We start from the raw sequence: 18,220 nt of genomic DNA on the forward strand, positions 1-18,220 counted from the left end.
TAAAAATCCAGGCCAGCCATAGGAAACATCATCCACCATTGAGCAACGCGTCTAAGGCACCACCGCCAACCCTGAACAGCAATCAAATCACAGCTATTAACAGGTGATAGTTGGCACCAAAGAAGGATTAGCCAGTTATCAGGAAAAAGCTCAGGGAAACCCACGAGCAACACTGCCGAAAACAGCAAACAATAAGGAGAACGTGGTGATGTGGGAAACACCCTAGCCAGGAACAACACCCCAACTCTACACACGAACTCAAAAGGAACTATGGCTGAAGATCTGACTAAGGAAGGGATGGGGAGAGGAATACCGATGGAAGATGAAGAAGAGGACATGCCTGAGGGAAAAATATGGAGAAGCATAAGAAGAAGAAAAGGAAAAGAGAAGAACACAACAGAGAAGGGGAGAAGAGAAGAAAACAGAAGAAGAAAAGGAAAAGAGGCAATCGACTCTAGCCAAAGCCAAAGTCGGTGCCTAAGAAGGTGGACAAGATGAAGACCCTCACCAAAAGGGGAAGAAAACTCTCACAGAGGAGATAAGGTCTCTCACGGAAGGAGAGAAAGAAAAAGGAAATTTAATTATATTTGAACTTTACTTTCTTTAGGACTAGTTTAACTATCGAAGTTTTAGTTTTCACACATGTCATTGTCAAATACAGTGGAAAGCTACTGCCCAAGCCTACTTTGATGAGGCTAGATGGCTATCCAAACGATGCATCCCAAGCATGGAGGAGTATATACACGTTGCAACGGGTTCTGTTGGTAATGTCACATCCCGGCCCAGGGGGGACCACTTCCCGGGCCTGCTCCACTACTGTAGCACGATATTGTCAGCTTTGGGCCCCGACCACGCCCTCACAGTTTTGTTTCTAGGAACTCACACGAGAACTTTCCAATGGATCACCCATCCTGGGAGTGCTCTCGTGCACTACTCGCTTAACTTCGGAGTTCCTATGGAACCCGAAACCAGTGAGCTCCCAAAAGACCTCGTGCTAGGTAGAGATGAGAATATACATATAAGGATCACTTTCCTGGGCGATGTGGGATGTCACAGGTAACACCTTACTTTCAACTGTATTTGTGGTTCACATGGAAGATAATGTAACGAATGAGATATTTTAGTGGTTGTCCAATTGGCAATAAACCCTAAAATTCTCGTGCTTCCAATATCATTTTTGGGCTCATGGATGACATTGGGGGCATAAGGTACAATTCTCTATACATTGAATAATATAAGCTATATTAAAGTTACAAAATTTCTCCTTAAACCATCTTCAACATTTGGATTAAAACCTAAATTTTGTAACCAAGAAACAATTTTTTTTTGCTCCAATACTTCTAAGTTAAAATTTTAGCCTAAGATTATTAAAAATAAATTTAGACTAATTTTTTTTTTTTTTTGGTAACTTTTTTCAAAATAAAATTTATGTAGATTATCATAATTTATTTTTAAGAACATTTTAACCTAAAAATATTTAGATTCTAAGAAAAATTAAAAATTCACTAAACCGACTCTATGAAACATGTATTTATAGAGTTTTTAGGTGAATTTATTTAAACATTTTTTTTTAATTGTTTTAGCAGTTGGATTTAATTTTGCAACGTTAGATTTGTTTTATTATTATTATTTTTTTTACTGTTAGTTTTAATCATATTTGATCTCAGCCCTTGGATTTAATGAATTTTAAATTTTAAATTGCTCAAAGTTTAGGTTATTACCCAAAACTTATTTTAGAAAGAGGGAGGCATGTACTTTCTAGCATTGATTGCTATATGAAGCAATATAAGGTGTCTGAGCAAGAGACGCTTGATGTATTTAACAAACAAGTAATGGATATGTGGAAGGATATAAACGAGGAGTTCCGAGACCTATTGCCGTGCAAGGGTTTGTCATGGTGCGTGTTTCTAATTTCACTAGGATTTTGGTCCTTGTGGATCTATGAAAGATATTGTTGCTTCGCTTTTTATGGATCCAGTGCCATTTTGATGGAAGATGATGCCGGATAATGCCAGGTCTAGTGGTAAAAGCGAACCGGTCATATAATCTCATATGTTTCGCGTGGTTCTGGGTTCGTATCTATTTACTGTAGTACCAAATTAGTTATTTTAAGGGGACAAAGCCCTATTTTGTCTTCATTTTACACATGTTGATTAGACCTGGCATTCGTGTCGTGTTTCTCGTGTTCGTGTCGTTTTCGTGTCATACCCGATAGCTTAACGGGTCGTGTCGTGTAATGCCTGTTAAAGTAAACGGGTAATATGACCCGACCCGAAATCAACCCGTTAATATTTTCAGGTAATATGACCCGACCCGTTACCCGTTAAGAAAAATATATTTTAAATCAATAAAAATGAAAATGAAAAACATAATTTGACCAAAAAAAATGTAAAACATAATACTAAATCAGTATATGCATACTAAATTTCGGAGTTGACCCCTTAATGAAAGTTGTAAAGCTTTTTATTACGAGTGATTACATTTTTCACACTTCTACAATAATTATTATTAATTTTATTAATTTTTCACTAAAATAAATAACATTGTTCATGAGATTTGGAGGGTTTTAAAAATCTAAACGACCATGTAACCTTGCCAATGGAACTCAAAGCTTACATGTTATTCCTTTTACAAAATCCTCAATTTTCATAGATCATCATGACATAAGATTTTGTGGTATATATCCACTTCTGTAAATATTTTAAATTGACGATCAAATTAGTTCATTGTATTCATATAGGATCAAGGAGTGTAGCTGTAAAAAATCATCAAAATCAGAGTTAAAATAACCGTTAAATCGTGATTTTTCGTTTATAACCGTCGAAACATTTTGTCTCGTTACTTGATCTCTGAATGTTTGTTTTTTGCAATTTCTGGCGTATGCGATCTCGAAGCATATATAAACACGTTTGATGGTTGGATCATTGAAATTAATTTCATATGATGCGTATCCTATCAAAACGATACATTAACTAACACTTAGAGTTTATTTATATTTTCATTAAGTATAACATAAGATTTTGTGGTATCCACTAATGTAAATATTTTAAATTGAAGATCGAATTCATTCATTGTATTCATATAGGGTCAAGGAGTGTAGCTATAAAAAATCATCAAAATCGGAGTTAAAATAACCGTTAAATCGTGATTTTTCATTTATAACCGTCGAAAAGTTTTGTCTCATTACTTGATCTCTAAATGTTTGTTTTTTTCAATTTTTGGCGTATACGATCTCGAAGCATATATAAATAAGTTTGACGGTTGGATCGTTGAAATTAGTTTTGTAGGATGCGTATCCCATCAAAACGATAAATTCACTAACATTTAAGAGTTTATTTATACTTTCATCAAGTATAACATAAGATTTTGTGGTATCCACTAGTGTAAATATTTCAAATTGAAGATCGAATTCATTCATTGTATTCATATAGGGTCAAGAAGTGTAGCTGTAAAAAATCATCAAAATCAAAGTTAAAATAACCGTTAAATCGTGATTTTTCGTTTATAACCGTAGAAAAGTTTTGTCTCTTTACTTGATCTCTGAATGTTTGTTTTTTGCAATTTTTGGCGTATGCGATCTCGAAGCATATATAAACAAGTTTGACAGTTGGATCGTTGAAATTAGTTTCGTAGGATGCGTATCTCATCAAAACAATAGATTCACTAACACTTAAGAGTTTATTTATACTTTCATCAAGTATAACATAAGATTTTGTGGTATCCACTAGTGTAAATATTTTAAATTGAAGATCGAATTCATTCATTGTATTCATATAGGGTCAAGGAGTGTAGCTATAAAAAATCATCAAAATCGGAGTTAAAATAACCGTTAAATCGTGATTTTTCATTTATAACCGTCGAAAAGTTTTGTCTCATTACTTGATCTCTGAATGTTTGTTTTTTTTCAATTTTTGGTGTATGCGATCTTGAAACATATATAAACAAGTTTGACGGTTGGATCATTGACATTAGTTTCGTAGGAAGCGTATCCCATCAAAACGATAGATTCACTAACACTTGAGAGTTTATTTATATTTTCATCAAGTATAACATAAGATTTTGTGGTATCCACTAGTGTAAATATTTTAAATTGAAGATCGAATTCATTCATTGTATTCATATAGGGTCAAGGAGTGTAGCTGTAAAAAATCATCAAAATTAGAGTTAAAATAACCGTTAAATCATGATTTTTTGTTTATAACCGTTGAAAAGTTTTATCTCGTTACTTGATCTCTAAATGTTTGTTTTTTGCAATTTTTGGCGTATACGATCTCGAAGCATATATAAACAAGTTTGACGGTTAGATCGTTGAAATTAGTTTCGTAGGATGCGTATCCCATCAAAACGATAGATTCACTAACACTTAAGAGTTTATTTATACTTTCATTAAGTATAACATAAGATTTTGTGGTGTCCACTAGTATAAATATTTTAAATTGAAGATCGAATTCATTCATTGTATTCATACAGGGTCAAGGAGTGTAGCTGTAAAAAATCATCAAAATCAGAGTTAAAATAATCGTTAAATCGTGATTTTTCGTTTATAACCGTCAAAATTTTTTGTCTCGTTACTTGATCTCTGAATGTTTGTTTTTTGCAATTTTTGGTGTATGCGATATCGAAGCATATATAAACAAGTTTGACGGTTGGATCGTTGAAATTAGTTTTGTAAGATGCGTATCCCATCAAAATGATAAATTCACTAACACTTGAGAGTTTATTTATACTTTTATCAAGTATAACATAAGATTTTGTGGTATCCACCAATGTAAATATTTTAAATTGAAGATCGAATTCATTCATTATATTCATATAGGGTCAAAGAGTATAGCTGTAAAAAATCATCAAAATCAGAGTTAAAACAACCGTTAAATCATGATTTTTCGTTTATAACCGTTGAAAAGTTTTGTCTCGTTTCTTGATCTCTGAATATTTTTTTTTTGCAAATTTTGGCGTATGCGATCTCGAAGCATATATAAACAAGTTTGACAGTTGGATCATTGAAATTTGTTTCATAGGATGCGTATCCCATCAAAACGATACATTAATTAACACTTAGAGTTTATTTGGGTTAAATATTAGGCGGGAAATGGATGGATATAGGCTGCAAAATTTCCCAAACATTAGGCGGGAAATGGATGAAACTCTTGAAATATTAGGCGGGGAATTAATTATTATAATTTTTTTATGTGTTTGGTATTTTTATATTACTTGATATTTTTATTTTTAATGTGTTTTATGATTTTTAATCTCAATCTTTGCCTATAATATACTATAAAAATAAATAAATAAATAAAACTTAAAATTTAAAGTTTATATAGAATAATAATTAATAAACAATATATACATATTCATTATATCTATTGCATTTTATAGTAAGTTTTTTTTAGTAGTTTAAAAAATTAAAATCATCAAAATAGCATTTTTCTTATCATGTCGAAACAGGTTACCCGCGTGTCACTCTCGTGTAAACCTATTAAGGACCCGTTATTAATGGGTTATTATCGTGTGACCCGATAATGACCCGATTAGTTATCGTGTTGACCCGAAACCCGTTATTTTCGTGTCGTTTACATGTCGTGTTAACGGATCGTGTAAGAAATTGCCAGGTCTAATGTTGATAAGGCAAATCTGACAGTGTTACAGATCCGGGGTCCTAGATATCTTGCTTTTCCGACTCTTGGCTCAGATGTTTCTATCAGCTGGCAAGAAGTAAAATAAAAAATAGAAAGGCAGAAAATATTTTTGTCCATTTACATATTGTCCACATCCGACTAAAACTTGTAACAAATAACCAAGTATAATCATCAACATTTACTTTTAACATAGTGCTATTCATATTTTTTTTATGCTTTTATACATTTTTATTAATTTTTGTTCATTAATTTTTTTTAATTTATTTGATTCATAATCAAAAATTGAAATAGATGTATGATAAGTAAATATTGGTGTACGAACCTATTCTAATTATGAAATTAACTTTGCAACAAAAAACAACTGTAATATCCATACAAATTGGGTTTTACCTATCTGTGATCCTTCTTCCTCACATGTCAATATTGCATTGTGGAATGCCTAGCCATATGGAGAAACTGCTAGAGCAGCAGCATAACCGTGTGTGATATCAAACATGACTACAGAATTTTAATTTCAATTATTCTAATTAGCTAGAAAATCATTGGTCGTCCAATAGGGGTTTGAAAGACATTCATCGACCACTATTTTCGAGGCAACGAAACTATTCAAAGTTCTTTTCGGTGCAAAATTGGGCGCCAAATTCTCAATTTACCGCTAATTTTTTCGAGTCTTTAACAACAAACAAAAACTATCGTTCAGCAAATCATCCTCGCCCAACGAACTTTCTCGTCACGGAATGGTTTTGGGTAAATTTTTTTTTTTGACAGACATTTTGCACAACGGCATACATATTTTTTGTCATGCAAAGTGTACTTAAGCACAAAATTTGTTTTGTCGCCTAAAGTTTTGTCATGCAAGTAGTTTTTCTACTAGTCCAATAATTGAGAATCTACTTTACAAAAGAGGAGACGACTTCACCCACGTGGGGAAATTTATGAAAGATATTGCATGTTGCTTCGCTTTTTATGGACCCTATGCCGCTTTGAATTGGTTTCCTTCATTTGTCTAGTAGTACTCGGTTTTCGCTTTGATTGAATATGATGCCGGATAATGCGGAGTCTATATTCTATTCAAGTTCCAAATGAAAACGAACACGTCATATAATATGGTATGTTTTGTGTGGGTGTAATGCTGCACTACCAAATTAATTGGGTTATTTTAAGGGGGGTAGGTAATGCTGCACTACCAAATTAACCAGGTTATTTTAAGGCGGTAGGTAATGCTGCACTACCAAATTAATTAGGTTATTTTAAGGCGATAGGTAATGCTGCACTACCAAATTAGGTTATTTTAAGGGGATAAACCCCAACTGGGTCTTCATTTTACACATGTTGATAAGGGAAATCTTACGGGATGACTCTGTTACAGATCCGGGGTCCTAGATTTCTGGCTTTTCTGATTCTGTCTTCCACACGCGTAAGGGTGTAGCCGTTGTGTTTTTAAAATTTAAAATTCATGTTTTAAATCTGGTTACATATTTTTTAAATAAAAATATTCAAAACCAAAAGAAGAATAATTAACACACACCCCCCCCCCCCCCCCCCCCAAGGATGTATGCTTGAACATTGATTTAAAACATGCAAAATTATCATTTTGTTTGAGTAGTTGTTGATTATTCTTTTCTATCAAAATGAAAGCTTCACCAGATTTGTTACCGAAAATAAAAACATCACCAGATGGGCTAACTTTCCAGCTGTGCTTCTGCCTATTTCAATTCATTAAAAGAATACATTTTTCAATGGATAATGTTAAGGAAATTAAATTTGTAGATAAACTTTTGCATAGTAAATGATATGGAAGTTGATGATTAGATTACGATTTAAGTCATAAACGTTCTCATTCCTATTGGTGGTACATTGTTTAGTTTGTAAATTTTATCTACAAATTTAGTCTCTCTAACATTATGTTTTTTTGATAATTTAACATACATTTCCCCTTCAAGCTCATTTCGACAACTCTACCACTAACTTTGAATTTATGGAAGATGAATAATAGCTATATCTAGCCTCTTATCATACACATATGTGCGTGGTATTTTGATTTTTTATATTAAATTATGTTTTTAGGATTGTTTTTTTGTTTAAAAAAATGAAGCAAAGCCATGACACCGCAATCGTGGTTTTTTTTTTTCGAATTATTTATTTGGGTAAATTTCAATTTACTATCCTTAAGTTTCGTGGTTTTCAACATTTAGTACATGAAGTTTTTTTTCATCCCAGAGTCATACCTAAAGTGTTAATTTTGGAACAGTCTTATACATCTGTTAGTCTGACTGTTAAGTTTTCTCTTAGCTGATGACGTGGTGCCATGTGGACAATGACTGGGTGCCACGTGTCATTAAAAAAAAATTAATTAAATAAAAGTTGGAAAAAATAAAAAACCAGAATGCCTTTGTCTTCCTCGAAAACCCAGCCCTTTCCCTTCCCCAAAAAATCCAAGTGCCGCAATAGGGTTTGACGACTATCCAGATTGGTACGACGGTTGAGGAATGGAATGAAGGCCGTCCCTACCGCCAGCATCGGAGACTGTGGAGGTTCCGGCAGTACCTGGGATCTTCCCCAATTCCTCGATCTTAGAGCTCCGAGTTTTCCTCGTATCCACTTGTTGTGCCAAATTTTCCTCTACAGGCTTATCCTCCATAACTTCAGTCTTCAAAACCCTAGCTCTGGGTGGTCGGCCCCTTCCTCGTTTCCCTACAACCTCAATTTTCTCAATATTCACTCTCTCTACCTCCGATATCTCTTCGCTCTCCTTCGCAACCCTACATCCCCTTCCCCGACTCTCCGAAACTAGCACCGTAATAGCTTCCACTGTCGTCGCCACACGCCTAGGGTTCCATCTTAATCGACTCTCTTCGTATCTGGCGATCCTTACCTCGATGAAAGTGTACTCACCGATTTTGATTTCGTTGCCGTCAGTGAGATCCACAGGCGTATTTGGGGGGATATCCAACCCATTCAAAACAGTGCGGTTTGAGGAGTCGAGGTATCGGAGAACCCATTTGCCTGATTCAGATTCGATGGAGAGGTGCTTAAAGGAAATGCCGGAGTCTTTGATCGGGAGGTTGTTGCCCCGAACAACACGGGCGATTCGGACCTTGGATCCGGGTACAAATTCTAAGGTTTCGCCCTTCCGCGGACCTTGAACCATAACCAGTTTGAGAGCTGAAGGCTCTATTTTTGGCAGAGAAGAAATGAGGGGAAAAAGTAATTGAGTTTTGAAATGCTTTTTAGAGTGAAGGAGGAGATTGCGAGCTCGAGGTCCTAGCCATGGGTGTAGAGGATCTCCACGCACAAATCGGAGTCTTCGAGGCCTGTGATCACTTGGAAATACGCTAACTTGTTCACATCTACCATCTCTGCACGCAAATTAGGGCTTTCCCTGGGAGATGTGGAGGGGATTGAGGGGTGTCGGGTGGGGAAGACGAAGGTATTCTGGTTTTTTTTTTATTTTTAATACTTTTATTAATTAATTTTTTTAATGACACGTGGTGCCCAGTCATTGTCCACATGGGCGCCACGTCATCAGTTAACGGAAGACTTAACAACCAGACTAATGGATGTATGAGACTGTCCCAAAATTAACACGTTAGGTAAGACTCTAGGACGAAAAAAACTTCATATACTAAATGTTGAAAACCACGAAACTTGAGGGTAGTAAATTGAGATTTACCCCATTTATTTTGTTTAAGATTTTAATTTCATTCAAATTGTTCTAAATTTACTATTTTGTCCTTCACTAATTAAATAGTAATATTTTAAATATCTAATTATTGGAGGGTATTTTATAGTATTTTAAAAACTTCACTTTCTCCTTCTCATTTTATATGTAGACATGTTTCTTGTGACAACTCGTTCCAAATTTTACGTTTTTATTTTATTTTAAAAGCGTGAATTTACGAAATTGCCCTAGAGGTAAGGACTTTGACTTCCGTTGACCATCGACTTGAGAGATGTGGGACTTATTCTTTTAGCATATCCTCGTAGTACTTGTTGGTACAAACGTATAGGCGAAAGCGGTTTGCGAGTCCGGATTATAACGGTATAGTTACGGACGTTCGAAATTGGTTATTCAAGGTTTAGTGTTAATTAAATTAAATCCCCACTTTGTGGGGTGAAGCCAAAAATCAGAAATGAGAAGAAAAAAAAAAAAGGAAAGAAAGAAAAAAAGGGGGGAAAAGCTCTCGTGGGTTCCGTCCGTACACCTCTCCGACTACCCATCTTTCAAGGTTGATTTTGGCCAACTCCGGTGGAGTTTTTCGATGCCACCACCACCATCTTGAAGCTATCATTCCCCTCTACAAAACCCACCCAAGAACCACCTTGATTAACCATGGGATGTGGCGGTTTGAGGCCACGAAAGTTGACGAAAATCAATAGTGCTCCGGCCACCCTTTTCGATTTTCCGGCAAATCGGCAAAGCGATGGCCGATGCAACCACTTGGGCTTTGTAGCCCATCATCCCAGGAGCAAAACCCAACCAACCTTGACCCCGTTCGACCACCGTAGACGACGAACGACGTCGGGAAGTTTTAGGCATCCGCCGGCTTTGTGGGCAAAATTGACCATCTTCCGTCCACTTTTGGACTTTGTGGCAGGTATGAAAGTTGCTCCACTCAGTGAGATATTCATTTCTGTGAAGTTTGAGAATTTTTGGAAATAGTTGGATTTTCCGGCGAGTCGGGGCGGCCGACCGCCACCTGCGGCGGCACGTGCGGCAGCGCGTGGCCAGTGGGCCGCCAATGCTATTTTTAGGCTATGTCGAATGTCTTGAATTCAGTTTTGTTATTTGAATGACATAGGTTGATCGTTGGAACCTAAATTCGTTACGATACATTGCTTGATGAAAATGTGAATTGACGATCCGACCGTTGGATCGTCACCAAACTTGGATACATTATAATATGTAATATTTAAAGATCATAGGAATTTATGGATCAGGAATCCGATTTACGGATCTTCCCGAATTGAATTTGTAAGTTAGTAAAATAAATGTTCACGTCCACTTGGTTTTGGGTAAATGGCGGAGATCCAACCGTTGGATCGTAATGAAATTTTAATATGTTATTCTAGAAACATATTGTGGATCGTTGGGAGTTGCAGATTGGAAATCTGATATGCGGATCTTCCAAATCGAGCTATACAGGGTTGTAGACCCTACCATCGATCTTTGATCGACGATTGACTTTTGGTCAATGGTTCTCAAATTATTCTTGAAGGTCCTTGAGGATATGTTTTATGTAAATTATGTATTCTATCGGTAAAAACTTTGAGATGTGATTTGATAATTGGTCACAGGCGACGATAGATCGTGATGTCTCGATGTGCGTATAAGATAATCATAGCGTGGACTCCAGGTGAGTGGGCCTTTTTCTTTCATAGGCATATAATTGATAGTTCCACAAGCACTTCTATAGTGATCTATGCTTGTTACCTACAATTAATCATTTCGAACTACGAATGGCTTGATCCCTGTTTAGGGTACGTAGGCAGTCTAACAAGACGTTAGATCCAGCCATATAATGAATGAGATTAAATAATCGAGACAATAGCCTTGTTTAGTGAATTGAGCAATGTGAGGGACATTGGTGGGAATTGTGAGATTTAGCTTTATGATTTAGTGATTAAATGTTGATCATAAATCAATGTGTGAAGAATCAAGAAATTGAAGTAAGGAAAGGTAAGTATGATAGTTAATGTAACTAGAGTCTAATTGGGCTTATCACTAATGATTACTCTCAAAAGTAAATGGTTTGGGAGTAGGGTGTTATTGATTGTACATGTTACGCCGTATTATATATATTTTGGGAATATCATGAAATGTTTGGGTTTAGATTGCATCATGGCATATTCATATGGATATTACCTGGACCTGACTATTGTGAATGCTTTGAAGTGCTATATGACGCCGCAGACGCCCAGGTAAGCCTCAGGTGAGTACATGTTGATGTTAGTGATGTTAGTGAGTATGATTGTGTTGAGATATAATATAGCTCATAAACTTGCACCCCGGTGTTAGTGCTCCCGCCCGTGGCCAGGGCACAGTCCTTCACGTGATGTTCACCTCCCGCACCTTACGCTCACCTTGGATCCAAGGTAGGTGCACAGTCCTGTCGTATAGACCACTTTAGGTGGTTCCGACTCGTAGGTGACCTGCAATTATTCACACAGTCTTCACGTGATCGTAGCATTTGAGCGTATTTATTTACACCCAGTCTTGTCGTACAGACCACTTTAGGTGGTTCTGACTCGTGTGCAGGTATACTTATTGAGCTATTAGCTAGCCATGATTGATGAGATATGAATAAGTCGTACAGGTCACTATAGGTGATTCCGACTTATATGCTAGCCATGATTGATGAGATATGGATAAGTCGTACAGGTCACTATAGGTGACTCCGACTTATATGCTAGCCAATGCTAGCCATGATTGATGAGATATGGATAAGTCGTACAGGTCACTATAGGTGACTCCGACTTATATGCTAGCCATGATTGATGAGATATGGATAAGTTGTACATGTCATATTAGATGACTTCGACTGATATATGATTTTGTATTGATTAAGTTTATTTGGCCTACTTATTATTGCATGGTGGAGTTGATGGCAAACCGTGCTTCTGGCCATTTCTGAGTATGGTTTGGATTATATATATATGTTGTATTGTCTTATGGAAAACGATACGGGTTTTACATTTAGGGGCGTTCCTTTTAGAGAGGTAATAACTTTGGGAAGCTTGGTTTTACTGCTTGCTCACACTCTCTATTTGGTGCCCTCCAGGTTTTAGCTGCTAAGTTTGTATCGACAAGAATCTGTGGCGAATCTTAGTATTGATGGATATTTCTGAGGGTATGATTCTTACCCACACTTCTGTACCTTACTTATGCTCTGACATCGTGTGTGAAATGGGTTCGCTCCCGCTCGCAACGCACTCTGGTATTAATAATTTTTAGGTTCAAATTATTCACATTTTTCTACACTCTATCACATTTTATGGCTTCGTCACCTTCCAGGTGTCGGCCAGCACAGCTCGATTCAGGGTCCAAGTGGACTTTCTGGGTCGGGGTGTGTCATTTCTATCAGCTAACAAGAAGTAAAATAAAAAATAAAAGGGCAGTGAATATTTATCCATGAATTACCTTTGTCATAAGCTAGGCGATGTCGTCCCTACTAGTAACAGCGAAAATGATGTTGGCTCTCATCAGGGAAAATAGTTGTGTGGTCAACGTCTGTCTCATGAATAATATATAGGATTTTAGACCCCATAAATATAGGATTTAAATCTCATCAATCTGTGCTTAAGGATCCCTTAAGTAATGATAATGAAGCAAATTATATGGGGATTAATTGTAAATTAAATAGTTATCATGTAGTAGATATCATGTGTATGAAGCACCCCACACACAATTTGCTTGTCTCATTAAACCATAATACTCTGGTAAATTTTGAATATGAAAAAGGGTAAATTACCATTTGGCCCCTTAAATTATTTGAAATAAGCCAATTGATCCTTTGTCGGTAGATTTCATCCCTTATTTGGTCAAATTTAATGAAAATTTAGTCTTTCATTCATCAATTCTTACTTGTCAACTATAACCACCAATGAACTTATGACATTTGAAAACAAATTAATGTGTAATGACAATGTGAGATAGTCAGTCACTTAAAAATTTGGTTCTTTTATGTTTTCTCATTATGCCATATGTTTTTGAATTATTCTGTGTCAATGTGTCAAAATTTTATTGATGGTTATAGCTAACAAGTAACAATTGATGAGGAAATGACTAATTTGGCCTTGAATTTTATGGAATTGATTATGCAATCTAATGGAAAGGGGTTAATTGATTGATTTTAAATAGTTCAGTGGGCTAATTTATCAACATAATAGTTTAGATGGTCAATTTCAACTAAGTGATAGTTTAGGAGGTCAAACCGTAATTTATTCTAGGAAAAACTAGATGTCTTGGTATTCTTGAATACAGGCCTTCAATGAAATAAAAAAGATAAAGTCTCAGCCTATGTAAGTGTACAAACGCATTTTATTTTCTTATTTGAAACAAAAATTAAAGAACACATAATTATATTGTTAATGCTCCAGTTCCATGATGATTTGTATGATGATAATTCCAGGCTTAATGGCTAACGTTAGAAACATCAAACTCCAATTGAGATTACGCGTCAAATGTTGAAATCAATTTGTCAGTCCCCTCCGACTTGATCTGTCAATTTATTATACGAAATGTTAACATGACACGTAAATAATACAAAAATATGAGTTTTGAGTCAACACGATAACTAATCGGATTGTTATTGGGTCACACAATAAGAACCCGTTAATAATAGGGTTTTAATGGGTTTACACGAAAGTGACACGTAGGTAACCCGTTTTGACACGTTAAGGAAAAAGCTATTGTGATAATTTTAATTTTTTTAAACTACTAAAAATGACACACTCCGACCCGGAATGTCCACGTAGACATCCAAATCGTGATGTGATGGTTGACACCCAGAAGGTGACGAAGTCATAAAGCGTAGTGATGTGAAAAAATATGAATAAATTAAAACCTAAAAGTAACTAATTTAGAGTGCGCATGTGAGCGGGATTGAATTTGTATCACACAAGTGATGTCAGGGTATAGATAAATTGCAGTAAAAGAAAAGTAAGGACATTTATACTGAAAGGAGGAGTCTCCTGCATAACAACTTTTACCAACAATCATCTTCATCACAAAACCTTTGCCACTAAAATCCTGGAGGGGCGAAAAAATAAGGTGAGTGAGCTTAAAAATAATTATAAATAGAATTCATAATTATTAATGTACAAGTCTGAAAAATGTGAAAGTATTTATAAATGCTTGTGGTTGGGTCCTCTACGCTTAGACGATGATTACATGGTCATTTAGTTTTTTAAAACCCTCCAAATCTCTTGAATAATATTTTTTATTTGAGTGCAAAATAATAATAATTATTGTAAGAGTGTAAAAATGTAAAATATATGTATACACACACACAACCACTCCTAATGACAAACTTTACAACTTTCATGAAGGGGCAACTCCGAAATCGACATCATAATCCATAAATCTTAGATTTAAATTTGACCGTCGATTGTTGTTTACGCTTTATTCAGTTCAGCGAATTTCAATTTTTATATTTTCAATATTTATTGATTTAAAATATATTTTTAACGGATGACGGGTTAGGTCATATTACTTGATATTATTAACGGGTCGATTTAGGGTCGAATCATATTACTCGTTCACTTTAAAAGAATGTTACACGACACGACCCGCTAAGATATTGTGACATACCTCGATCCGGAATATCTGCTAGGACTTCTAATCGAGCTATGTTGGCCGACACCAGGAAGGTGACGAAGCCATAAAGTGTAGTGATGTGGATAATGTGAATAAATTTAAACCTAAAAGTGCCTATGTCACATCCCGGCCCGGGATGAACCACTTTCCGGGCCCGCTCCACCACCGTAGCACGATATTGTCTGCTTTGGGCCCCCACCACGCCCTCACGGTTTTGTTTCTGGGAACTCACACGAGAAATTCCCGATGGGTCACCCATCCTAGGAGTGCTCTAGCGCACTACTCGCTTAACTTCAGAGTTTCAATGGAACCTGAAGCCAGTGAGCTCCCAAAATGCCTCGTGCTAGGTAGGGATGAGAATATACATTTAAGGGTCACTCCCCTGGGCAATGTGGGATGTTACAATCCACCCCCCTTAGGGGCCCGACGTCCTCGTCGACACACATGCGGTCAGGGTTAGGCTCTGATACCAAATTGTCACATCCCGACCCGGGGCGAACCACTTCCCGAGCCCGCTCCACCACCGTAGCACGATATTGTCCGCTTTGGGCCCACACCATGCCCTCACAGTTTTGTTAATAGGAACTCACACGAGCACTTCCAGATGGGTCACCCATCCTGGGAGTGCTCTCGCGTGCTACTCGCTTAACTTCAGAGTTCCAACGGAACCTGAAGCCAGTGAGCTCCCAAAAGGCCTCGTGCTAGGTAGGGATGAGAATATACATTTAAGGATCACTCCCCTGGGCGATGTGAGATGTTATAGCCTAAATACAAGAGTGTGCTGTGAGCGGGAATGAACCTATTTCATATGTGATGTTAGAGCATAAATACAGTAAGATAGGATAAGGATTATACCCTCAAAGATAGCCACCGATATTGAGATTTGCCAAGAATCCTCGTCGATACAAAGTTTAGCAGCTAAAACCTACAGGAGCAAAAAACAAGGGTGAGTGGGTTTGAAAATAAAGTTTTAATAAAAACCTTTGAAAATGTTATAACCCTTCGCCGTAAAACATGTATGGTTTCCAAAATATACATACTATGTATAATATGAAAATACTTACTGTAGCCTACAAAATGTAAATAAGGCATGACATCCCAAAATCCCAAAATCTCAACAGTAATATAAGTAAAATCAGATGCTCAACAACTTATGCTAGCACACTAATCGGTGTCGCCTAATGCGACCTGTATGATTGCACCTATGACTCATCATTCTATGCTAGCACATGAGTTGGAGTCGCCTAATGCAACTTGTATGACATGACTGGGTGTATAATATATGCTATTGTGCTATGATCACATGAAGACTGGCGTTATGCGCGATCACCTACGAGTCGGAGTCGCCTAATGCGACCTGTACGACAGGACTGGCAGCTACTTAGATCCAAGGCGAGCGTGCGATGTGGGAGGTGAACATACACATGAAGGACTGGCCTTGGCCTGGGACGAACACTAACACCAGGGTGCAACAATGATGACCAAGCTACATGAATATAAGCATGCCACAACTATTCAATGATTCTAATCAACATCATAAACTTACTTGAACTTACCTACTCATCCCGTAGGATCATTTTGGCATTTCATAATAGTGCAACATTTCTTATAACATTATTTAATCATGGCATGATATGCATAAATCAATTCAAAAATATTTGTGAAAATTGTAAAGTTTATATATATACGCGCGCACACACACACACACACACTATAAAAAGAAAAAGACCCACTCACTTGAAGTCCACGCTACAACTCCCTAGCATGAATATCGAGGCGTCACAAATGATCGTCGCCTTGAACAAATATCAAATCACATCTCAAAATTTTTATTGCTAGAACACGTAACTTGCATGAAACAAATCCCAAATGATGTTCTAGAATGATTTGAAACTCATTGACCAAGAGTCAACCGTTGGTCAAAGATCGACGGTAGGGTCCACAACCCTACGTAACTCGATCCGGAAGATCTGTATCTCGGATTTCTAAGCTGTAACTTCCAAATATCCACATTATGCTTCTAAAACAACATACTAAAATCTTACCACGATTCGACGGTCGGATCTCCGCCAATCACAATTCAAGTGGTTGTCAACGTTTTATTTTACGAGTTTACAAATTCAATTTGGGAAGATCTGTATGTCGGATTCCCAATCCATAAGTTTCTAATATCCTCAAATATTACGTACTATAACGTATTAAAGTTTGGTGATGATCCAACGGTTGGATTGTCGAATCATAAAATGGTCAAGTGACGTAGTATTCCATACTAGGTTCAAACTATCAAACTATAACAAACGGTTATCAAATTGACATCAGAACATCAAATTTAACTCAAAAAGCAGCGTCGGCCCACTGGCCATGTGTTGCCGCACATGGCAGTCGGCCACCTCGACTCGCCGAAAAATTCAACTAATTTAAAAAATTCTCAAAATTTACAGGAATGAAGATCTAAATGAGTAGAGTAAGTTTTATACCTGTGGCCAAGTCCAATTTAGCCAGGAAAAGCTTCAAATCACCACGAACCCGCTGGAACCCTAGAATGGTTGTTTCTTGATTCGTCCTCAAATCAAGTCAACCAATGATTAGGCATTGTTCTTGAGCTTAAAGGAAGTTGTTTGATGGTGGAGATCGACAATGGTGGCTTTAGAAATGGCAGATTGTCGCCGTGGAACCATCGCACCCACCGGTGCGATTCTTCATGGACCTGAGCCAAATTTTATAAGTCTTGGGGTGGAATAAGTAGAGGGAGGCTGTGGAATGATGTTGGGGTGTCAAATGGTGTCAAACTTGCCGGAAAACATCAGAATCATCGCAGGAAGTCGGGTCGTTGAAAACAGGTCACGAGTCAAGGGGAAAGGACTGAGTTTCTCTCCTTCTCTCTTCCTTCCTTTCCCTCCTTTCTTCCCTCTCTGGTTGGTCATTCTCTCTTCTCTTCTTTTCCGATTGGTTGGTCTCTCCTCTGCTTTTCCCTGATTGGCAGCACCCCTCACCTTTCTTCTTTCATTTCCTTCTGATTGGGTAGCCCCCAATCCCTCATCTTTCATTTCTTCCTCCTCCCATCCATCTCTCTCACTCTCTGCACTCCCTATCCAAATGTCCATATGGCTCCCTAAAGCATGCCATGAAAATATCTTCCACATATGAAATTTATCAATTTGTCCTCGGTATTCGATATTTCGTAAAATTTTAATCATAACTCCGATTTTGATTCTGCTTAAATCTTCGCGTTCGTACTGACAAGCACTACGAGGATTCGCTAAAA

At 37.0% G+C, this 18,220-nt stretch overlaps 1 protein-coding gene across 1 annotated transcript; it reads right to left on the bottom strand.

Annotated features, from left to right (window-relative positions):
- Positions 1–8,097: 8,097 nt before the first annotated feature.
- Positions 8,098–18,059, bottom strand: LOC137742859 (FHA domain-containing protein At4g14490-like). Its single transcript, XM_068482804.1, has 3 exons — positions 17,750–18,059; positions 8,461–8,810; positions 8,098–8,361 (listed from the first exon to the last, which is right to left on the bottom strand). The coding sequence occupies exons 1-3, from the start codon at positions 18,057–18,059 to the stop codon at positions 8,098–8,100; spliced, it is 924 nt and encodes a 307-aa protein (XP_068338905.1).
- Positions 18,060–18,220: the final 161 nt, after the last annotated feature.

This window comes from Pyrus communis, chromosome 8, assembly GCF_963583255.1.
Source record: "Pyrus communis chromosome 8, drPyrComm1.1, whole genome shotgun sequence".
NCBI lineage: Eukaryota > Viridiplantae > Streptophyta > Magnoliopsida > Rosales > Rosaceae > Pyrus > Pyrus communis.

Excerpts from the sequence above, each read along its gene's own strand:
- LOC137742859 (XM_068482804.1), bottom strand. The coding sequence starts at position 18,059 with ATGGACATTTGGATAGGGAGTGCAGAGAGTGAGAGAGATGGATGGGAG. Across the intron at positions 8,811-17,749 it reads GATGATTCTGATGTTTTCCG|AGCCTTCAGCTCTCAAACTG; the intron begins GCAAGTTTGACA and ends TGCCAAAAATAG. Across the intron at positions 8,362-8,460 it reads TAAGATGGAACCCTAGGCGT|AGAGTGAATATTGAGAAAAT; the intron begins GTGGCGACGACA and ends TCGGAGGTAGAG.